Source organism: Sus scrofa, chromosome 17 (assembly GCF_000003025.6).
Source record: "Sus scrofa isolate TJ Tabasco breed Duroc chromosome 17, Sscrofa11.1, whole genome shotgun sequence".
NCBI classification, from domain to species: domain Eukaryota; kingdom Metazoa; phylum Chordata; class Mammalia; order Artiodactyla; family Suidae; genus Sus; species Sus scrofa.
Window position 1 is genome coordinate 34,821,442 of NC_010459.5, and position 23,368 is coordinate 34,844,809.

General features: G+C 51.4%; 1 protein-coding gene and 1 long non-coding RNA gene across 3 annotated transcripts; both read right to left on the bottom strand.

Annotated features, from left to right (window-relative positions):
- On the bottom strand, window positions 3,633-6,645 carry LOC106505983. Its single transcript, XR_001300933.2, has 3 exons — window positions 6,473-6,645; window positions 5,611-5,707; window positions 3,633-4,129 (listed from the first exon to the last, which is right to left on the bottom strand). It is a non-coding gene; the product is annotated as an uncharacterized LOC106505983 (long non-coding RNA).
- Window positions 16,635-23,064, bottom strand: NRSN2 (neurensin 2). 2 transcript variants are annotated; one of them, XM_001928104.4, is made up of 3 exons: window positions 22,987-23,064; window positions 19,914-20,127; window positions 16,635-18,324 (listed from the first exon to the last, which is right to left on the bottom strand). In XM_001928104.4, the coding sequence occupies exons 2-3, from the start codon at window positions 20,097-20,099 to the stop codon at window positions 17,899-17,901; spliced, it is 612 nt and encodes a 203-aa protein (XP_001928139.1). In that variant the 5' UTR covers window positions 20,100-20,127; window positions 22,987-23,064; the 3' UTR covers window positions 16,635-17,898. The 2 variants fall into 2 exon arrangements, with proteins under 2 accessions (XP_001928139.1, XP_001928131.1); XM_001928096.4 differs by having other exon boundaries at window positions 19,914-20,108; window positions 22,987-23,049.

The following is a 23,368-nucleotide window of genomic DNA, read 5'->3' on the forward strand; positions in this document are numbered from 1 at the left end:
GTCACTGCAACTGCACCTTGGGCATGGACCCCAGGTTTGGGGACCTTATCACAGTTAAAGGTATCAAATTCCAATTCTCTAGACCAGTGCTTTTCAATAGAACATAGGATGAGCCAAATATTATGTTCTGGGGGGGGCATCGTTTGTTTGTTTTTTGGCCATGCCCATGGCCTGCCAAAGTTCCCAGGCCAGGGATTAAACTCACACCACAGCAGTGACCTGAGCCACAGCAGTGACATTACTGGATCCTTAACCATTAGACCACTAGGGAACTCCCTAAATACGCAATTTAAAAGTTTCTAGTTACACATTAAAGAGGAAGAAAGGGAGTTCCCGTTGTGGCGCAGTGGTTAACGAATCCGACTAGGAACCATGAGGTTGTGGGTTCGGTCCCTGCCCTTGCTCAGTGGGTTAACGATCCGGCGTTGCCGTGAGCTGTGGTGTAGGTTGCAGACGCGGCTCGGATCCCAAGTTGCTGTGGCTCTGGTGGAGGCCGGTGGCTACAGCTCCAATTCAACCCCTGGCCTGGGAACCTCCATGTGCCACGGGAGCGGCCCAAGAAATAGCAACAACAACAACAACAAAAAGACAAAAATAAATAAATAAATAAATAAATAAAGAGGAAGAAAAAGAAACAAATGTCATTAATTTTAATAATATATTCTGGAGTTCCTGTTGTGGCGCAGTGGTTAACGACTCCGACTAGGAACCATGAGGTTGCGGGTTCGGTCCCTGCCCTTGCTCAGTGGGTTAAGGACCCGGCGTTGCCGTGAGCTGTGGTGTAGGTTGCAGACGCGGCTCGGATCCCGCGTTGCTGTGGCTCTGGCATAGGCCGGTGGCTACAGCTCTGATTCGACCCCTAGCCTGGGAACCTCCATATGCCTCGGGAGCGGCCCAAGAAATAGCAACAACAACAACAACAACAAAAGACAAAAAGACAAAAAAAAAAAAAAAAAAAAAATCTAAAAAAAAAATAATATATTCTATTTAACCCAGTATATATAGCATATTATCATTTCAACAGATGATAAAAATTGTTGATGAGGGAGTTCCTGTCGTGGCTCAGTGGTTAACGAATCCGACTAGGAACCATGAGGTTGCGGGTTCCATCCCTGGCCTTGCTCAGTGGGTTAAGGATCCGGCATTGCTGTGAGCTGTGGTGTAGGTCGCAGACTCAGCTCGGATCCTATGTTGCTGTGGCTCTGGCGTAGGCCGGCTGCTAGAGCTCTGATTAGACCCCTAGCCTGGGAATCTCCATATGCTGAGGGAGCAGCCCAAGAAATGGCAGAAGGACAAAAAGACAAAAAAAAAAAAATTGTTGATGAGATAACCTAAATTTTTTCTCATACACATGTCTTCAAAATTGTTGGCATGGCTGGCTAAAAATCAGCATGGAAGCTACATTGTCAGTGGCTCAAGTAAAATGTCCTATCAAAACAATTAAGTTGTGTTTAATGGAGAAAATGTTTCAACTGTTTTAAAATTAAAGTTCCAAAAAGTGAAAAATTCAATTTCTTAGTGACACTAGCCAGTTTCAATAATCAATAAACCACTTGCAGCAAATGGCTACCACATTGGTAGTATACCCTAGACCAAGAATCCCTGGCACAAGGTCTGGGGAGTATAGCAAAGAAGTGAAGAGCCTGTTGGATCAACAACACAGATGTCAAATAGCCTCAGTTTCTGCATCTATATTTTTATTTTATTGTATTTTCTCTTTTGTCTTTTGAGGGCCCCACCTGCAGCATATGTAGGTTACCAGGCTAGGGGTCTAATTGGAGCTGCAGCTGCCCGCTAGATCCAAGCTGAGTCTGCAACCTACACCACAACTCACGGCAACACCAGATCCTTAACCCACTGAGCGAAGCCAGGGATCAAACCCACAACCTCATGATTACTAGTCGGTTTCATTTCCACTGAGCCATGACGGGAACTCCAGTTTCTGCATCTATAAAATGGGATTAATTATACCTCCCTTGCATTGTAGTTTGGAGAATTAAATGCACTGAAACATCCTCACGTCATAGTCAAACCACATTTCTTGGGTTGAAGTCTTACCGCTTCCAAGTGGGGGATTTGGGATAAGTTACTTAAACTCTCTGTGCCTCAGTTTTCTCATCAGTAAAATGGACATAATAACAGTATCAACGTCGTCAGTTTGTCCTGAGAATTAAATGACAGTATTTGTGAAGTGCCTGGAACATACATGCTGTATAAGCATTTGTTTAAAAGTGAGAAAACAAATGGCGACCCACACTCCGTCCTCAAATTAAATGCAAAAATGTGCACTTTTCTGGAGAGTCTGGCTTTATGAATTTTCCTCTCTCCAGGCTCAAGACATCATTCTACCCAGGTGCCTGAGCCGGGCAAGCTGCCTTTCTCCTTGCTGTCGTTCTGAGGACCCTTGGCACAGTGGAAGGAACTAACTCAGAGGGCCCTGCTCAGAGGGAGGAGGGAGGTGGGGTCCGAGGACTGCTGTGATGGCAGCCCTGCCTGTGTCCGTCCTCTCCACCCAGGGGCTGCTGTTGCCTGCTGTATGCCTGAAATTCCACCGCTGGTGTCCTTAAAACCCTTGTCTTTATAGATTTTCCCCACAAGAGTGAAACAATGCCTTCAAGAGAATTCCGGTTGGATTCCAGATCTGGCTGAAGCCACGGACCTGTGAGATCATAGGCAAGTCATGTCCTCTTTGGGGGCCTTAGTTTTCTTATGTGTAAAATAAGAAGAGACTGGGACTGGCTCAGGGTTTTCCCAAGTATGTTACGTACAGCAGTGGTAGGATGCCAGATGGTTTCAGGTCTCAAGGCTATTAAATAACATTGAATCATATCACGATACACGCATTTCCTTTTGATTTTCTTCCAGTTCCTGCAATTACTGGAGGAGAAAGTCTCATATAACAGCGTCTATGTTTTTAACGCGCTGCTTGTCCAGGAAGGGAGAGCGGAGCTCCCCTCAGAGCCTTCAGCAAGAAACGGGATTCAGATGGGGATTTAAGAATGTTGCTTTGCTTTCTTTGCATTTGATTTTACAGTTACTTCCTCTCTATGGCAAAAGATGGTGGCTTTTCATTTGAGGTCAGTGATATAAATTTTCCTTGTAGATGAACTTATCTAAAGTTTATTTATTTATTTATTTTTATTTTTTAATTTCCCGCAGCATATGGAGGCTCCTAGATAAGGGGTCTAATTGGAGCTGTTGCTGCTGGCCTACGCCAGAGCCACAGCAACTCGGGGTCCAAGCTGAGTCTTTGACCTACACTACAACTCACAGCAACGTGGGATCCTTAACCCACTGAGCAAGGCCAGGGATTGAACCCTCAACCTCGTGTTTCCTAGTTGAATTCGTTAACCACTGCGCCATGACGGGAAGTCCAGTTTTTTGTTTTGTTTTGTTTTTTTAATGAGCCCATTGAAAGAAAAACATTATGGAAATTCCCTTTGTGGCTCACACAGTTAATGATCCTGACTAGGATCCATGAGGTTGCGGGTTCGATCCCTGGCCTCACTCAGTGGGTTAAGGACCCGGTGTTGCCATGAGCTGAGGTATAGTTCGTAGATTCAGCTTGGATCTGGCATTGCTGTGGCTGTGGTGTAGGCCGGTGGCTACAGCTCAGAATAGACCCCTAGCTTGGGAACCTCTATATGCCGCAGGTGTGACCCTGAAAAGCAAAAAAAAAAAAGAAAAAAAGAAAAGCATTACGGAACTAAAAATACAGATGGGTAGATAAATTCAGGCCAATCAATTCTGGGGAAAAAGATGGGTGATTCAAGAGTTGCAGCTCCAGGCCTGTGGTCCTCCTGGGGAGCATCTGTCGGGCATCTTGGCACCTCCCCTTTCTCTGGAGTTTCCCAGGGGTTCTCCAGAAATCCCTCAGCATCTGAATCTGGCTCAAGCTGGGCCCCAGCAAAGGCAGGGAGGCCAGTGCCCGGGCACAGCATCCACTCAGTGGTGGCCCAGTGGCAGCCACGGCCGTGCTAGGTGCCCAGCTCTGCCCCGTGGGCCTGGGTTTTCTTCATGAAGGACGTGATTGTGGTGCCCGTGGCTCCAGCATGGTCCTGTGCAGGTGCTTCCCTTACATCATCTTCCTGCCTCCACAAACGTCCCCAGCAAGTGGCTCTTTTCATCCCTAGAGACAATGAAGAAACTGGGGCTCAGAGAGGTGATATCACTGGGTAAGGCTTGGGGAGAGGAGGGCAGTGGAATTTGGAGCAGCCAGGTCTGGCTGAAAACCTGGGGGGGTCTTTGCCCACAGCCTTGCACCACCTCCTCGGCCTGTCCTAGTTGAGGGGCAAGTCACTTAGCTTCTCTGAGACCAAGAGTCCTCATCTATAAATGGAAGGCAGCTCTGCTCACCACTATGCTATCAACGACCTCATCTATAAATGGAACGAGGAGAGCACCCTCCTACTGAACTGCCTATTGTTGTGGGGAACTATTATTGGATTAAATGGAGAGTTCCAGGAGTTCATTACAGGTAAAGAGCTTAGAAGAGTTCCAGGTGCATGGTCAGCGCATGATGATAAGTGACAAGGATTATTTCCATGGGGCCCTGGCTACCACCCCTGCCCCAAGCACACAGCCCTTGAGAGATGATGGCCCGCGTGTGGTGTGCCTGGCCTGTGCCCTCCTCTGCTTTCTCTGGTAATCCTGACCAAAGAGGGACTTTATGCCCATTTTATAAGTGAGGAAACCAGGTGTCAGAGAGGGAAGTGATGTGCCCAGGATCGCACAGTAAGCCGAGCTGGGGGTGGGGAGCAGGGAGGGTGTTGAACCCAGGTCTGTGTGGTCGCAAAGCGCATGTCGGTCCACTATTTGAGGAGCCTCAAGAAGAATGATGGTGTTCCCGCATGGCACAGTGGAAATGAATCTAAGGACCATGAGGTTGCGGGTTCAATCCTTGGCCTCGCTCAGTGGGTTGAGGATCTGGCGTTGCCATGAGCTGTGGTGTAGGTTGCAGATGCGGCTCGGATCTGCCGTTGCTGTGGCTGTGGTGTAGGCCGGTGGCTACAGCTCCAAATAGACCCCTAGCCTGGGAACCTCCATATGCCACAGGTGTGGCGCTAAAAGGACCAAAAAAAAAAAAAAAAAAAAAAAAAAAAAAGAATGACTGAAAGTTCCTGATGAAGTCCCAGGCCCTTCCTCCTCAAGTGTAAGAGGTCCTGATCCCAACCTGTGGTGGAAGGAGCTGGAAACCCAGGAAAAAAGCTGGTTTCTGGTTCTAACTTTGCCTCTGACAGTTTGGGTGACCTTGGGCAGCCTCCGGTTCCGCTCCTCTGAGCTCAGTCACATAATTACTGTTTTTTGCGTGTGTTGGGGTGGAGCTCTCCGAACTGCCAGGGTTCTTTTTTCTTTTTAGGGCCACACCCAAGGCATATGGAGATTCCCAGGCTAGGTAGGGGTCAAATTGGAGCTACAGCTGCCAGCCACAGCCACAGCCACGCAGGATCCAAGTCACCTCTGTGACCTAAACCACAACGCTGGATCTTTAACCCACTGAGCAAGGCCAGGGATCAAACCCACAATTTCATGGTTCCTAGTAGGATTCTTTTCCCCGGCGCCACGTCTGGAAGTCCCTGAACTGCCAGGGATTTAGATTCCCTCCTTTACCTTCCAGTTGCGGGGAGAGGGACCCAGTCCTGGAGTGGCTGCTGAGTTGAGTTGCTGAGTCATCTAAATTGTCCTTCTGGCCTGCCTCCTGCCAGTCCTGAAGCCACCAGGGCCAGGGAAAGAAAGGGATTATGTGTGTTGAATCCAGGCCACTGGCCGGCCCTTTCTGAGAAAAGCTGGCGGGGTGCGGGGTGGGGGTGCCGAGGTGTTCGGCCAGCATCGAGTTGCATCAGAAAGCCTTGCGCAAGGCACCCTCCTGGGTCGGCTTGGAGCCCTGCCCCTCAGCCCTACCCCCACCCCCCCACCACCCCATGCCCTGGGGTGCCAGAATGAGGCTGGTTAGGCTTTGCTGGGGACACTGAGCCAGGCTGGCCCCCGGGGGCATGACCTGGGCAGGGCCAGAGGATGGAGGGGAGGCTGTGAGGCAGGTGCTGCTCCGCCACCTGGGCGATGGAAGTTAGGCTGGAAGATGCTTCTCCGTTAGTCCAGCCCACCCACCGCGCCCCTCAGATCTTCCCTGGAGAAAGAGGAGGCTGGGCTGGTGCCCTGGAGACTGACTGAGCTCTGATCCTTTCTGGTCACAGACTGAGCCCTCTTCCCTGACTGTGAACTCTGACTGAACCCTGATCTGAAAGCTTGGATGTAGTCTGAGTCCTGATCACCACCCCCAGCCATGGCTAAATCCTGACCTTCATCCCAGACTGAGTGCTGACCTGGTCACAGACTGGGCCCCCACCTTCTCCCATCCTGACCCCTGACCTAAATCCCAATTCCAGCTCCTGACTGAGTTGAGGTCCTGCAGACAGACTTAACTCTAATCATTCCCCTTGACCCCAGTGTCCAGATCAGCCCCAGCTCTCACCTCAGGTCTGGGCAAGATGCTCTCCTGAGAATCCAGAGGGCTGTGCTCAGGCACAGGCATCAAAAACATGGCCCCTCTGGCCTCCTTCTGGTGGTCCTACCCCCTTCCAGGTTGGGGTTGGCCATGGGATTGGATTGAACTGGGGGCCCCCTGAGGAGCTGTCCTCTGACTAGTCCAAGATGGTGACTCAGCAGGGTGGGGGCTGGATGTGGAGTCAGACAGGGCCACTGGGGATGGGCTGGGGCAGGTGCTGAGTCAGTGTGGGGAGAGGGAGGACAGTGTCTTTGAGGTTAGAGATACGGGTGGGGTGGGGGTGGGGCACGCCCTGGGTCTGGAAACAGATGGTGTACGTGGGTTGGGACCAGTAAAATAAAGCAGCTTAGGAGTTCGCATCCTGGCTCAGCAGAAATGAATCTGACTAGTATATATGAGGGCGCAGGTTCGGTCCCTGGTCTCTCTCAGTGGGTTAAGGATCCCCCGTTGCTGTGGCTGTGGCATAGGTCAGTGGCCACAGCTCTGATTTTACCCCTAGCCTGGGAACCTCCATATGCCACAGTGCAGGGCAAAAAAAAAAAAAAAAAAAAAAGGCAAGAAAATAAATTTAAAAAATAAAGTAGCTAAGTCCCAGTCCTATCTACCTCCGTCTTCCCATTTATTGCCCATTTTTCTATCGTTCATCCATATTATTCTCTCTCAGAACATCCTATTCTTTCCCTTCATAGAATGTGTTCTGCTTTGGAATTACGTATGCACTTAAGTATATCTCTCTGCCTCCCCCACTAAGCTGTACGCTCCCTTAGGGCAAGCACCAGATCCTTAGGGTTTAACCCACCAGTATGTCTCCAGCACCCGATATAGTACCTGGCACACAGTAGGTACTCAGGAAGTAGAAGCTGAACGAATTCAATCCCTCCACGTATTTATTCACCCCTTATCCATCCATTTACCATTCACCTGTAACCCATTCCCTGCCATCTATCCATTCAACTTCCTCTTACCATCTCTCCGTTCTTCCATCTACCTTCCATTCAACCATCATCCATCCAACCACCGACCAACTCTACATCTTTCCAGCATCAATCAAACCATTTCTATATGCCTTCATCTATTCTACAAATATTTACTGAGTACCTCGGACTTGCCAGGCACTGTTCTGAAGGCTGGGGACACTGCAGTGACAATAACATGCGTATATCTGATGTAACAGATGATGAAATAACAAAAATGGTGCTCACTTCCCAGTAGAAAGAAAATACACAAGAAATAATCAACATTGGAAATACTTATTGTGGGACACATTAGAAGGTGATAGGTGCTAGGGGGAAAAAGAAGAAACAAAAGTGAAAGAATGGGGAGAGAGGATCAGGAGGGTGGGGCGGCGGGGGAGGCAGGCCATGAGTAGGGTGGTCCAGTGGATACCATGAGACTGTCTGGAGGGTGCACGGTTCAGGCGGGGGGGAGATGGCTCATGCAAAGGCTCCAAGGGGAAGCCTGACTGGCGTGGCTGGAGTGGAGCAAGTGAGGGGAAGAGGTGGGAGATTAGAGAGGTAAATGGGGATTCAGACTATCTGGAGATCTGGAGGCTTTTGAAGAGACTGGGGAGGAATTCCTGTTGTAGCTCAGCGGTAATGAATCTGACTAGTGTCCATGATGATGCCGGTTCGATCCCTGGCCTCGCTTGGTGGGTTAAGGATCCAGCATTGGTGTGAGCTGTGGCAGATGTGGCCCGGATCCCATGTTGCTGTGGCTGTGGTGTAGGCTTGCAGCTGCAGGTCCATTTTGACCCCTAACCTTGGAACTTCCATATGCTGCAGGTGCAGCCCTAAAAAGAAAAAAGAAGAAGAAGAAGATGAAGACTGAGAACTGAGCATTGGATTTAGCAACTTGATGACCTTGATAAGAGCAGTTTCAATGGGGAGGGAGGGGGGCAGTAGAAGTATGATTGGAATAGATTTAAGAGAGAAGAGAAGTCAGAGACAGTGAATATAGATGATTTTTTTTCTAAGACCTTTGCTACAAAGGGGAGTTAGAAGAAAAAAAAGGATGATATGGTAGTTGTGGGGAGGCTGCTGGATCAAGGGAAGGCTCTTGTCTTAAAGATCCATCCATCCATCATCCATACACCAATCCATTCAACCAGCATCTCCCATCTCCCTGGCCATCCACCATTCACCACGCATCTGCCTAACATCCATTCCTCACCCGTAAGCTAAGAAGTCTGTCCTGAACCCCTGCAGGGTACCAATTCCCATGCCAGGTCCTGGGGTGGGAGGGCTGGAGGGAAAGTAATGGAGAACCCAGAATCCGGCCCATGGTAGGTACTGAGTTTTAGTGAATTTAATGAATTAAAGAGCAAGAAGACAGGGTGCCTGACCTCCAGGTGCCTGGTCTAAGCAGGAGGACACAGAATGCAAGGGCTGGGGACATTGCCTTGGTGTCTGGGTGTCATCTAGTGCAAAGCAGAGAGGGCAAGGGTCTTGCCTGAGGTCACAGGATAAGTTAGCAATGGAGCCAGGATTTACACCTGGGCCTCCTGTCTTAGCAAACAGGATTTGTTTGTTTTTTTCCTCTTCCAGGATGTTCTGTCTAGAGGAACGGAATTTAACTGGGAGCAGAAAATGTGTGGGAACATGGCACTTTCAAAAGGAGAGATTTTATTTATTTATTTATTTGCTTTTAGGGCCACACCCATGGCATACGGAGGTTCCCAGGCTAGGGGTTGAATCAGAGCTGCAGCTGCCGGCCTACACCACAGACATAGCAACACTGGATACGAGCCACATCTGCGACCTACACCACAGCTCATGGCAACGCCAGATCCTTAAACCGCTGAGGGAGGCCCTCACGGTTCCTAGTAGGATTCGTTTCCACTGTGCCAGAACAGGAAGTCCTCAAGAGGAGAGATTTTAAAATATATTTTAAAAAAGTTTTTTGGAGTTCCCGTCGTGGCTCAGTGGTTAATGAATCCGACTAGGAACCATGAGGTTTCGGGTTCGATCCCTGGCCTTGCTCGGTGGGTTCAGGATCCGGTGTTGCCGTGAGCTGTGGTGTAAGTCACAGACTCAGCTCAGATCCCGCGTTGCTGTGGCTCTGGCGTAGGCCGGTGGCTACAGCTCCGATTAGACCCCTTAGCCTGGGAACCTCCACATGTCACGGGTGCAGCCCTACAAAAGACAAAAAAAAAAAAAAAAAAAAAAAAGAGTCTGTACATTTTCACTTTTAGTGGTGATTTCTGAATGATGCTGCATCAAGATTGTGCCAGTCAACCTCCTGCTGCTGAGCATGGGAGAGCCTGTTTCCCCACAACTTTGACAGCACAGTGTATTATCGAGATTTTTGATCTTTACCCATCTGACTTGGCCAAAATGAAAAGTGCCTTCTTGAAGCTTTTGTATGTTTCTCTTGTCCTGACAGATGCATCTTTTCACATTTTACGGCTACTGAGATGTGGAAGAGGAACTTCTCACGGTTGGCGCTGCCCAGGCTGCCTTGGTGGACCGTGAGCCCCCCATTTGGGGAGGTGACCCGGAGAAGGTGAAAGGAGGCCAGGTGGTTGGCCTGGCAGGGGCTGCGCCTCTAAGAACAGATTCAACTCCCTCTGCCTCCCCTGTTCTCAGCTCCCCACCTCCTCCCTGATGAACCCGTGGGTTGTCTCCATTATCTCCCCCATCTCAGCCCCCCCATGGGCCACCCCAGAGCTCCCACCCCCTTCCTCAGGAAACCTTTTTCCTCTTCCTGCTGTTTAACCTTCCCCAAGCCCAGAGCTTCTGGAAGGCCAACCCTGCTACCTGGCCCCTCAAGAAACCAGGGAGGAGTTCCCTAGTGGCTCCGTGGTTAAGGGCCTGGCTTTGTCACTGCTGTGGCTCTGGTGACTGCTGTGGCATGGGTTCTATCCCTGGCTTGGGAACTTCCACGTGCCATGGGCATGGCCAAAAAGAAGAAAGAAAGAGGAAAAAAGGAAGGGAGGGATAGAGAGAGAGAGAGGAAGGAAGGAAACCAGGGAAAACGTTTAGGCTACTTCAGTCAAGCCTATACCCCTCGTTGTGGGTCAGGGTGCAGAGTTGGTGCGTATCGCACGGAGGGGTCTCCGTGGCAGCCCAGACAGACCTGGGCTGGAATCATCCCCGCTCAGCCTCTAATCAGCCAATCACTCGCTCTCTGTGAGGGCGGGTTCTCAGGAGCAGACACGCCCCCCAACCCCCTCTCAGTCATCTCCTCCCCCCATCTCACTCCTTCCACTCCAGCCACGTACCCTGGCACACTCTTGTTCCCCCAGCACGCTGACTGCTCACACTGGCTGAGCCACTCTGCGGGTCAAGGGTCCTCCAATCCCCATTCGTGCTCTCAGCTGGGCAAGGCAGGACTGTACCCACCCTGTTCACCAAGCATGCCCAGGACCAGCCCAGGGCCAGCCCAGAGGGAGCAGACTTGTGGAGATGATAAATTTACTCCCTTTCTCTTTCCATCATTAATTTATTACCCCTTCACTCATTCACTCAGACCTCCAGGATGGGGCAGTGCTGCAGGGCTGCCCCCCAACCCCCACCACACACAGCCTGCATCTGTGATGCCCTCTTAGATGCCAAGTCCTGGCAGCTCTTCTCCTACCAAACCTGGTCCTGGACCCCGTCCAGCTGCCCACCCTGTGGACTTCGTTTTCCTCCCTCCTCCTCCCTGCCCTGACCACGTGTCCTGGGCCAGATGCTTATGAAACTCTTTGAGTTTTTCCATCACCAGGCTCCTGGTGGCCTGATGCCTAGGACTTGGCTGTGAGTCATGTGCTCTGGGACTCAGTGAGGCTGAGACAGGAAGTTCACAGCCCTCAGTTGGGTTGATGCCAAGCCAGGCTGAGACTTGGAGCGGGACTGGTCCCATCACCACACAGTCCCATGAAGCATATCTGTGAACAGACATGTGAGGTTGTGGCCTGGAACAGAATGTGATGTCTCCAAGGTCAAAGGGAACATCAGTGTGGAAATCTCACCACGCACGTCTGTTCACTCACAAACACATCTGCACAGGAGCGGAGAGAAACTTTGCTTCCTAGTGTTACAGGACAAGGGTTTGAATCCCAGCTATTTTTTTTTTTCTTTTCTTTTCTCTTTCCTTCCCTTCCCTTCCCTCCCTTCTCCTTCCTTCCTTCCTTGCTTTCTTTCTTTCTTTCTTTTGCTTTGTAGGGCTGCACTTTGGGCATATGGAAGTTCCCAGGGTAGGGGTTGAATCAGAGCTGCAGCTGCCAGTCTGACCCACAGTCACAGCAACGTGGGATCTGAGCCACATCTGTGACTTACACCACAGCTCACAGCAACACCAGATCCTTGACCTACTGAGGGAGGACAGGGACCAAACCCATGTCCTCATGGATACCACTAAGCTTTGTTACCAAGGCACCACAATGGGAACTCCCTGTTCCTATTTTAGAGACAGAGAAACTGAGAGGTTAAGAAATGCCCAGACTCATCTGTAGCAACGTGGATGGATCTGGAGATGGTCTTACTAAGCGAAGTAAGTCAGAGAGAGAAAGACAAATATATAATATCACTTATGTGTGGGATCTAAAATACAACACAAATGAACATATCTATGAAACAGAATCAGACTCACAGACATAGAGAAGACACTTGTGGTTTATGGGGGGAGGAGGGATGGGGGAGGGAAGGATTGGGGATTTGGGGGTCTGGGGATTAGCAGAGACAAACCAGTATATACAGGATGTATAACCAAGGTCGTACATGGAATTATATTCAATATCCTGTGATAAACCATAATGGAAAAGAGTATGAAAAAGAACATATATGCACAATTGAATCATTTAGCTGTTCAGCAGAAATGAACACAACATTGTACATCAACTACATTTCAATAAAAATTTTTAAAAAAAGTAATACCCACAAGTCAGACAGTGAGACACAAATGTCATATGCCATTACTTATATGTGGAATCTAAAAAAAGGATATAATGAACTTATTTGCAGAACAGAAGCTGACTCACAGAGTTTGAAAAGCTTATGTTTACCAAAGGAGACAGGTTGGGGGACGCGGGATGGGCTGGGGGTTTGGGATGGAAATGTTATAACATTAGGTTGTGATGATGGTTATACAACTATAAATATAATAAAACACATTGAGTTAAAAAAAATAATACCCAGCCTCACACAGAGACCTGAACCCTAGGGGATGGCCTCAAACTGGCCTCACACTGGCCTCACACTCAGGCCGCTCTCCTTTTGGGATGAAGAGTTTGGGGCATGAATGTTGCCAAATGCCAGCCTCCTGGACTCCCCAAGGCAAGCTCCCCCCAACACCTTCCCGCCCAGCCCATATGAATATCTCTTTGTTTCTCTCTCTCACCTTGGGGCATCTCAGCTCCCTGCCCTGGCACAGCGCCCCAGGTAGGCTGTGTCCCCACGTCACCCCTTCTTTGATCCAGTTGCGGGTGAGGTGGAGAAGCTCGCTTGAGCCTGGGCTTGAGAAACGACTTCGATCCCCCTCCCTTCCCTCTCCTCTCCCCCCTCCCCCTTCTCGCGTCTCTTCCCCCCGCCCCCAACTTCCCACCCCAGCAGGGATGGGGCATGGGATGCAAACCAGCAGGAAGGAGGGGCAGCCTCTGCGTGGTGATACGTTGGGTGCTCAGGCTCTGGGATAAAAGACGGTGAGCCCTGCCCAGCGGCCTCCCTCCCCCTCCCAGGTCTCCCCACTTCGGAGAGGAAGGGGAATGCAGGCTGGTGGAAACCGCTTCCCTCCGGTGGAGGAAAGCTGGCAGGCTGCAGAGCTGCTACTACCTTAGAGGAACACCAGAGGGCACCCATGAGGCAACTATGAGCTCTGGACCTATTTAGTGCCCCCATGTGCCCCTTGGGTCGAAAGCCTTGTGTATTCTGGGGCTGTTGGATGGCACCCCCTACAAATGTCAGTGAGGTCAAGTTGGCTGACGGTGTTTTCAAGTCTTCCACACCCTTCCAGATTTTCTGTCTCCTTGTTTCATCGCTTATTGGAGCAGAGTACGGAAATCTATGCCTTGGCCTGGGGACTCTCTCAGGGAGGTCACCTGGAGCCACCGCAGGGCTCCTCTCATGCATTTGTTCCCTGGTCTATACCTTGTCTATATTTGTTTGCTGGTCTATACCTTCCAGGCGGAAGGGTGAACCTGACTCCTGTCACTCTGTCTTGAGCAGACAATTGTATTATTTTTTTAACTTTTTTTTTCTGGAAATCATTTTAGATTTATAGAAGAGTTGCAAAGACAGTAAGGAAAGTTTTCTGTACACCCCTCGGCCATGTCTCATTCCTCTTCTGCAGTCGGTGACAGTTCCTTGGCCTTTGCTTTTGTGACCTTGATACTTTTTTTTTTTTTTTGTCTTTTTGCTATTTCTAGCGCCACTCCCGCGCGGCATATGGAGGTTCCCAGGCTAGGGGTCCAATCGGAGCTGTAGCCGCCGGCCTACACCAGAGCCACAGCAACGCGGGATCCGAGCCGCGTCTGCAACCTACACCACAGCTCACGGCAACGCCGGATCCTTAACCCACTGAGCGAGGGCAGGGACCGAACCCGCAACCTCATGGTTCCTAGTCGGATTCGTTAACCACTGCGCCACGACGGGAACTCCGTGACCTTGATACTTATGAAGAGTGCTTGTCAGATGTTTTGCAGAACGTTCTTCAGCTTGGATTTTTTGGGATTGGGCTGAAGTCACGGCGCTGGGAGAAAGAATACCACACTGGTGAAGGGTGCCTCTCAGCACATCATTTCGGGGGTGGGGGGATCGGAAAATCCACAAAAGTTGTTACTGGCCAGTCGACCCTTGATCATTTGCTTAAGGTCGTGCCTGACTGGTTTCTCTACCATGAAGTCACTGTTTTCCCCTTTCCACATTCAGAAAGCAGGTTGCCAAGTCCAGCTCACACTCAAGAACATGGGAACTACGTTTCACCACCTGGAGGGAGAGACCTCAAAGTACTTGGGGACCCATGTTAACACCCCCCACAGAAGTTAGTAAATATTTGGAAGGGAGATACGTTGACACCATGTCAATCTACTGTTTCACCTTAAAGTTTCACCCACTCATTTAAAAAATTATTTATTTATTTATTTATTTATTTATTGTTTTTTTCTGGGGCCACTCCCGCAGCATATGGAGGTTCCCAGGCTAGGGGTCTATTCAGAGCTGTAGCCGCCGTCCTAGGCCACAGCCCCAGCAACAGCAACTCAGGATCCAAGCCGCATCTGCGACCTATACCACAGCTCATGGCAACACCTGATCCTTAACCCACTGAGCGAGGCCAGGGATTGAACCCGCAACTTCATGGTTCCTAGTCGGATTTGTTAACCACTGCACCACCAAGGGAACTCCAAAACTTTTCATTTATTATTTTTAATTGAAATACTGTTGATTTACAGTGTTAAGTTAATCTCCGCTGTACAGCAAAGCGATTCACATATATCTACATCCTCACCCACTCGCTTGAGCTGTCACAGTGGGTTTTGCCTGCGGCAGGGATTACTGTAGTGTGCTCGGAGCAGTTGTCCTGTTTCTCTCACTCCTTCTGTATTTATGCATTAAAAATTATTCTGCTGTATAGCACTGGGAACCATACCTAGTGACTTATGATGGAGCATGACAATGTGAGAAAAAGGATGTTGTATGTATGTGTGACTGGGTCACCCTGCTGTACAGTAGAAAATTGACAGAACACTGTAAACCAGCTACGAAGGAAAAAATAAAAATCATTTAAAAAATTCTTCTGCAAGGAAGATTTGCCCCATCTTCCTCATTTATGTGCTAAGGGGAGACAGGTAACAAATGATGGTGGAACATGTAGGTAAATTGGGTGGTATTTGAAAAGTGACAAATGCCTTAGGAAAGCAAAAACCCAAATCCAGAGTGCACAGGGAATGGAAGCATCATCACATTTTATTTTTTTATTTTTTGTCTTTTGTCCTTTTAGGGCTGCAACAGCGGCACATGGAGGTTCCCAGGCTATGGGTCTAATAGGAGCTACAGCTGCCAGCCTGCGCCACAGCCACAGCAATGCCAGATCTGAGCTTCATCTGCAACCTACACCACAGCTCACCGCAACGCCGGATCCTCAACTGAGTGAGTGAAGCCAGGGATTGAACTGCAACCTCATGGTTCCTAGTCGGATTCATTTCCACTGTGCCACAATGGGAAATCAGGCATTCCAACATTTTAAAATAGGCTACTTGGAGTTCCTGTTGTGGCTCAGAAGTTTAAGAACCAGACATTGTCTCTCTGAGGATGCAGGTTTGATTCCTGGCCTTGCTCTGTGGGTTAAGGATCTGGCTTTGCTGCAAGCTTCAGTGTAGGTCACAGATGTGGCTCGGATCCTGTGTTGCTGTGGTTGTGGCATAGGCTAACCCATGTCATCCAGGATCTGTCTGGCTGCTCTGTAAAGATTAGACTGGTAGTATTTGTGTAGATGTGGGAAGCCGGGAGCCCAGGGAGAGGCTGGAGGGATAATCCAGATGAGAGGTGCCCATGAGCTAGCCTCAAGGATGGCAAGAAGCACGTAGGGGCAGGATGCATCTCCCAGGTTGAGCTGACGGGACTTGCTGGTGGACAGGATTCAGGCTGTGAGGAAAGGGAGGAGTCAGGATGCTTCCAAGGCTTCGGCTGGAGCTGCCACTCTGTCGGGTGTGGGCATCCTAGGAGGGGCAGGTCTGGAGGGGGAGGCGTGGGAAGAGAACAGTTTGGGGGGGGGGGAATTCAAGCTTAGGTGAATTAGGGTGGAAATCCTCACCTGGAGTCTGAGAGTGAGATTTGGGGATACCAGCCCCCACCTCCTAGGTTGCGGTGAAGGTGAAATGAACTCATGTCTGCAAAGCCCGGAGAACAGGGCCTGACCCCCTGTGCCAGTGGCGTTTAGCTGTTCTTATCTTCCTGGAAAAAATGCCACCTTTGGCTCCAGCTCCAGAAGCCCCCTCCTCACATCCTTCTCAAGGATGGAGACAGGAATTGTCAAGGCGGCTGAGGAACTTCTCATCTCATCTGTAAGATGAAAGTAATCATCTTCTTTCTTAAAGGATTATCATGAGAAGCAAATGAGAAATAATGGATTTGTGTGCCTAGCATACAGTAGGTGCTCCTAACAGTCTCTTTCCTCCCTCCTCAGGCCCCAGTGATCAGGGAAAAGAGAAGCAAAGTCAGTATCCATCCTAGCTGTTTATTGAAAGGGAAGGTGGGGTGGAAGGGTGCACGATGGGGAGTGGGCTCTGGCACAAGGACAGCAAGGGCCGCCTGGTGGAGAAGACGGAGGACCCTTCCAGGAACACGCCCGCCTCCCCGCCCCCTCCCCTCTTCCCTCCTCCCCAGACTGAAGGCGGGGGATGGTAGAGGCTGGGGCCCTGCGCACCCCTCTCCCGCTGGCTTGGAGCTCCCCCTAGTGGTAGAGAACAGACATGATGCATATGGCTGGGGAGCCTGCAGGATGAAGGGGCTGAGGCCTCCCGGAGAGCACATTGGTTACAGGATGAGGTCAGGAGCCGTGGGTGATAATTTCTGGGCTCTAATGGGCAAAAACATCCCAGTTCTCTTGCCCCTGCCTCTCAGAAGCCATTTAAATGCATGTCCAAAGTATCTCCTGAGTCACCAGCAAGTCTCTCTGGGCTGGACCTGTGCCACCCTTGGGGGAGGGTGTCCCCTAGAAGCCAGGAAGGTGTGGGGTCCTGTTCCAGCTGTAGAACAAGATCTGTCCCGGGAGTCTAAAGATGTGGTTCCGAGTTCCTGCAGACTGCCCCGTCTCCCTCAACCAGCTCATCTGTTAACTGGGGCTAATAATAGCTCACGGTGGGGTGGACAGAGGGGATCTGATGCCCAAATGCATGTAGAAAACATACTGTAGGGAGCAAATGGTTTCACACCATCCTTGTCCAGATGACATCTCTGGCCCATCCTGAGGCATCCTGGTGCAGCTGACAGAGGGAGGGGGTCAGTGGCTGAGAATGACCCTGCTACCCCTCCCCCTATATTTGCCTATGGAGGGTAATACTTATATTCCGGGGAGAAAAAGAGCATCTTGGAACTCTAGACTCTGGACCAAACCTTGCATTATACAGAGGCAGGAACTGATGGTCTGCAAGGGTAAGCCTCGCCTAAGGTCATAGAGAGGAAAGAGTGGGGCTGAGGGGGAAGCTTTCTGCCCCTGAATGGCCCTGGAAAGGAGGGGTGGGTGGGACGTTTTAGGAGGACTTGGGGAAGGTTGGCATTTTGGATGAGGTAGGGCCCTCTCCCTGGAAAGGGACACGGAAATGAGAGCTCCAGACTTTTCTAACCTAGAGTTGGGACTTCTGGGGCCTTAGACAGAAGGGCCCCACTGAAAGGGAGAAGTTAAGGGGACCGGGGGGGGGCATGGGGTGGTGGGGGAGGAAGAAGGGTCCAGACGCCAGTCTGGCTCCTCCTCTGGGCATCTCAAAAGTCCCGCTTGGGCTGGATGGTCTGCACAGAGGACTGCCCAAAGTGGCTGGCAGGTGGTGAGAACCAAGACGTGCCACTGGCATCTCGGAAGATGGGGGACAGCTGCTGTTCCAGCTCATCCCCAAAGACCTCCACATGGCTGTCGCCTTCAGTGTCCAAAGGTTCTGCCTTGGTGTCCTGGCCCAGCCAGCCAGTCATGGCCCAGAACAGGCAGACGGCCAGCAGGATCCCAGCCGCCATGCAGAGCGCCGTGCCTGCCAGGCGGCAGATGCTCAGAGCCCGGTTGTAGTCAGCTGCCCGCTGATCCAAAACCAGGAACTCGCCCTCTCCGATGCCCTCCAGCTTGGGGGGTACCGCATAGCCAGTGGTCAGGGCTGCCACACCCAGCACCAGAAGCAGGGTCCCAGAGGATAAGCTGATCTGGAGAGAGGCAGACAGATTGGGAGGAAGTCAGGGTCAGCTTGGTCCCCAGGCCAAGGGATCACCTCGGCTCCCAATTGGACCTAAAGGTAACCCCTTGGCCCAACCTTAAAGAGATGAGATCACAGACACACCTGCTAGGACCTAACTGATAAGGGGCACAAACTCTCCTGTTCTATTTGGAATCTTTTTGTTTGTTTTAGGGCCACACCCACGGCATACGGAAGTTCCCAGGCTAGGCCTATGCCGCAGCCACAGCAACACCAGATTCAAGCTGCATCTGCGACCTGTGCTACAGCTTGCAGCGATGCCAGACCCTTAACCCCCTGAGTGAGGCCAGAGACCAAACCCGCATCCTCAGGAATACTAATCGGGTTCTTAACTCATGAGCCACAATAGGAACGCCTCAATTTGGAATCTTGAGGCCTCTGGCTTAATTTCCCCTTCAGCTCCCCCCAGCAGTGGGTTTCTTCTGCCAACACTGATTGCCTCTCTGTCATTATTTGGGTCCCATCTTATCTCCAGTCTGATTGGCCTTCTACCTCTATTCCTCTGTCAAGTTAACTGCTACGCATTCCCCAGATGGAATCTCAAACCTCACCTCCTCTGGGAAGCCTTCCAGGATGTCCCATAACAGGTCAAGTGTCCTGCTCTGCACTCATGCAAATGCATCCTCACTTGTTCTTCAGTGGACTCACCTTGGCTTACACTTGGACATGTACTTTGGTTACTATGTAGATGATGCCTGTCTGCTACACTGGACTAAGAGCTGGGAAAGCCATGAACAGAGACTATGTCTGTTTGGGCTCACGAGGTGTCTCCCATGCCTAGCATGTTGTTGGTACAGAGCAGTAGCTGAGTGAATGTTTGCAGAAGGACTAAACAAACCACAGCTAGGAGCTCCTCAAGGACCACATCCTCTTTAATTCAGTGTCCCCAAGAGCCTAGCACACTGCCTGGCAACAAAAAGGTGGTCTCATGTCTTCCACTGCCCTGGCAACAGTGCCCCAATATACCACTGGGAAGCTGGAGGAAGATTTAAATGGGATGAACCCTTCTTCTGGCCAATCAGCATATGCCATCCCTCTGGCCACTGTAATTAGTTCAAAGCTGGGCAAGTGACCCAATCAGAGGCGATGCAATACTTGCCAGGACTTCTGGAAGTGAAAAGCATTGTTTCTTTTCTGAAGGAAATATCAGGGGAAATTCTGATTTCCTTTGGATGGTGTGAAGTAAGAGACAAGTTTGGCAGGGGAGCAGTCAATCTGGAGAATATGTGGGGAGAGCCTGAAGCTAATGGGCTGCATGGGTGAGGGTACCATGGTGAGTCCGAAGGAGACCTTGAGTCTTCAGTGTGCTGGTGTGAACTGCTGGATCGAACTTTGCCTGAAGGTATCAAACCTCTGGTTTCTTCTATGAAATGAGCAATATTTTCCCTTTACTGTTGAAACTCATTTGAGTGGAGTCTCCTGTTGTTTGAACATGCAAAACTCTTATCTGCTACACAGAACTTTTTCCTTCTATCCACTGACCCATCCCCTTCCTGAAACCACAAAAAATCACAGGGGTTGTTCTTCTTCCCACCTTACCTTCCAGCACAGTGAGGGCCAAGTATGGCGAGGGCACAAGACAGGATGGCCCTCAGGGTCATCGCTGAGGGCAGTACCTGCACAGTCCTCATAGAAGAGGTGCAGATAGGAACGGACCCCATACCACTTGCCATCTTCCACGTTGGGGCCTCGGCTACAGCCGCAGTGATGGTCGCAGCTCAGCATCCTGGGTCCCTGTGGGGCAGGCAAGGTGCTGTGGACCGAGGGAAGGGTCAGTGAGGGTTGCCCATGGTGACTCTCCCATGCCCCTGAATCCTTGTGCTGCATTCACTTCTCCACCCATTTTAGTCATCTCACACTCACAGCAGAGCCCGGCCTTCTGGAATCCTGGCCTGCTTTTCCTAAGTACACTGTGCGTGAGCCAATGCACTGAGTGCTTTGCCCAGAGCCTGGCAATTTGTTGGTGGCAATAAGTGTATCTGATGACTCTGGAGGCCACACAGTGGCTGGAACTGTGAGTTCTGAAGCCTGACTGCCTGAATTGCAATCCAGGCTCCACTACTCCCTGGCTATGGAAGTGGTGGCTATTAAGAAAATACTTTTGTCTCTCTAAGCTGCAGACTCCTTATCTGTAAAACAAAACTGATAATCACATCTACTTCAGACAGTTATTGGGTCTGGTGCCGAGACATGGTAGCTTCTGTGATTATTATTGTGGTAATTTCTTCATTTTTCTTCTTCTTTTAACGGCTGCACCTGCGGCATATGGAAGTTTCCAAGCCAAGAGGTCAAATTGGAGCTGCAGCTGCTGGCCTATACCACAGCCACGGCAACATCAGATCTGAGATGCATCTGCAACCTACACTGCACGCTGCGGCAACCCCAGGTCCTTAATCCACTAAGCGAGGTCAGGGAACCTGCATCCTCACAGAGACAAGTCAGGTCCTTAACCTGTTAAGTCACAATGGGAACTCTTTTTCATTATTATTTTTAACCTGAAATCTTTGAGCCCTGCGTCTAGATGTCTAGAGTGAGAATTTCTCCTCTCCACCTTCTCTTCAAATCTCTTCCCCTTAACCTCCCCCCTTTCAAGGTACTTTTTGGGGTAACTGTCAAGGCCACCATTTGTTCCCCAAGGGAACCTTAGATGCACAGTCCTAAAAGATCCCTCCCCAGGGCTGCCCCTCAGAAGGAAACAATCTCCACATCCCAAGGAATCCTGACTCCACAGAAGGTGAAAGTCAGGGGCCCTCAGGCCTAGGGCTTTTAGGTTCAAGTTCTGTAGGATTTCTAGAGAAACCTTTCTAAGGACATTTCTTTTCCCAAATGGAGACACCGAGGCCTAGGTAATGGAAGGCACCTGGGTATCCCCACATCCTTGGGCCCAACACCCCAGCTGGGGATGCCGGAGAAGGACTGGGCTCCCCCCACCCCATGACGGCCCCCAGTGCCTCTGAGCAGCTTCCAACAAAATGAAGCAATGTGCTTATACTGAAGGATAAGACAAATGTCTAGCCCCCTCTCACTTCCAACACAGCACAGGGAACCACACAGACACACATACAAACCAAACAGACACATTCACAGATAGACGCACCCACACACACACACCAACACAGACACACAAACACCACAGAGAGACACAAAGACTGGCATACATACACCACCTAGAGACACATACAGCTAGACACACAGCACAAAGAAAAAGACATTCGGACACATCACACAAAGACACACACACACACGCACACGCACACACGCACACGCGCACACACACACACACACACACAGCCACAGCGTGATGAAGGTGATTTTATGGACCTGCATGAGCGCACAGAAGTGCTGTCATTAAAGCCTGTCTATAAATTGCAGTTCGCCACAGTTCTCACCCAAAACTCAGGGATAAAAAAGGGAAAAGGGGTAAAAGACACCCCCCCACACCCGCCCCCTCAAATTGACAGACAATGGGAAAAGACCAAAGCGAAAGACAGGGAAAGAACAGGGCAATCGGTCCGGGCGGAGCGCTCCCCGGGAGTGGGGGCTGGGGGGAGCTGGGCTCTGCAGAGGGTGTGGCCACATTGGGAACCTTTGCTTCGGGGAGGCCGGGATCAGGAGACTACAACGCAGCTGGTGGGGCGGCGGGCGTCAGTGCCACGACACTCCTAGGGGAGGGGGCGGGGAGGGAGCTCGGGGATGGTAGGCCCGGCTTAGCTCCTCCCCTGTAACTCCCAGTTCCTCTCCTCCAAATACACACTGTCACCCGATCTCGCTGGCGTAGGAGAAGGAAGGTGACCTTGACACTGCCAACCTCCCCACCCCCCGCCTCGGCCTGGCCCCTCCCTCTCCTTTTCAGGTTGCCAGGAGGCTGACTGGCGGTCGGGGGTAAGGGAGCGGGAGGATGCTGAGAACCCGGGACCAGGGTTGCCATAGGAACCGCTGGGGCGCTCTCCTTAGGCTGGATGCAGAAGGAGCTCAGAAAGCAGGGAGCGGGAAGAGGAGGGGGCTCCGGGATCCGTGGGGTGGAGGCTGCCGCGCGGAGGCGAGCGGAGGGAGGCGCACCGGAAGGTGACAGGCGCGAGGACAGAAGATGGCTGTAATCTGTCGCCTTAATGGGGCCACGCTCAGTTCTCCTTCTCAGACCCCCCCAGACCCGCCCCCTTAGCGTTCGGCATCGCTCAAGCAGGAAGAGGGGCGCCGTCCTGGGGAGCGAGGCCAGGTCCCCTCACCACCACCACCACCGCATACGGTTTCTGACCCGGTCGCCGGTTCGAGACTTCAAGTGCATCCTTTCCCCAGGAGGGAAACTGAGGCATAGAGGGGTGCCAATGGGTTTTCAGCAGGGAGGGAGAGGGGGTCTTGTCCTTTGAAGCCTCACCCAGCCTATCAACCCTGAGGTGCCTCGGGGCGTTGGGGCTGAAGAGATGTCTGCCTCCTGCTACGTCCCTGGGACCCCCGCCTCCCAAAGCTCGAGGCACATCAGGGCTGGGGCCGCCGTCCGGCCTGAGGCGGGACAAGGCAGGGGCTGGGGACGCAGCGGGAGTGGGGGATTCTTCGAATCCCGGGAGGAGGCAGGGTGGGGGTCGCGCCGCGAGTGGAGCAGGGCTGAGCTCACCTCTCGGTCTGCGGTCTCCGCCGAGCGGGAGCCGGGGCTCCTGCGCAGCAGAAGCGGTTTGGGTCGGCGCGTGCGCCGCAGTCGGGGGGCGGGGGTGGTGAGGTGGGGGTGAGGTGGGGGTGGGGGGCGGGCAATCGGCCCCAAGGGCTGGCCCTGCAGATTTCGGACCCTTGAAGGACCCCGAGCCCTGTCCTTTTCTGGGAATTCCCTTCTTTCTCTGAGACCCCAGGCCTCTCGCCGGGACCCCACCCCCTTATGCAGCCCCTCAAACATCTCACCTGACTGTCCTATCTCTCCCTCCATCTCCCAACCCGCCGACTGAAGATCCTTGGCTTCGCTGAGCTTTATGTCTCCACTGTATCTTCAGTCCCCTCTCTGGGCC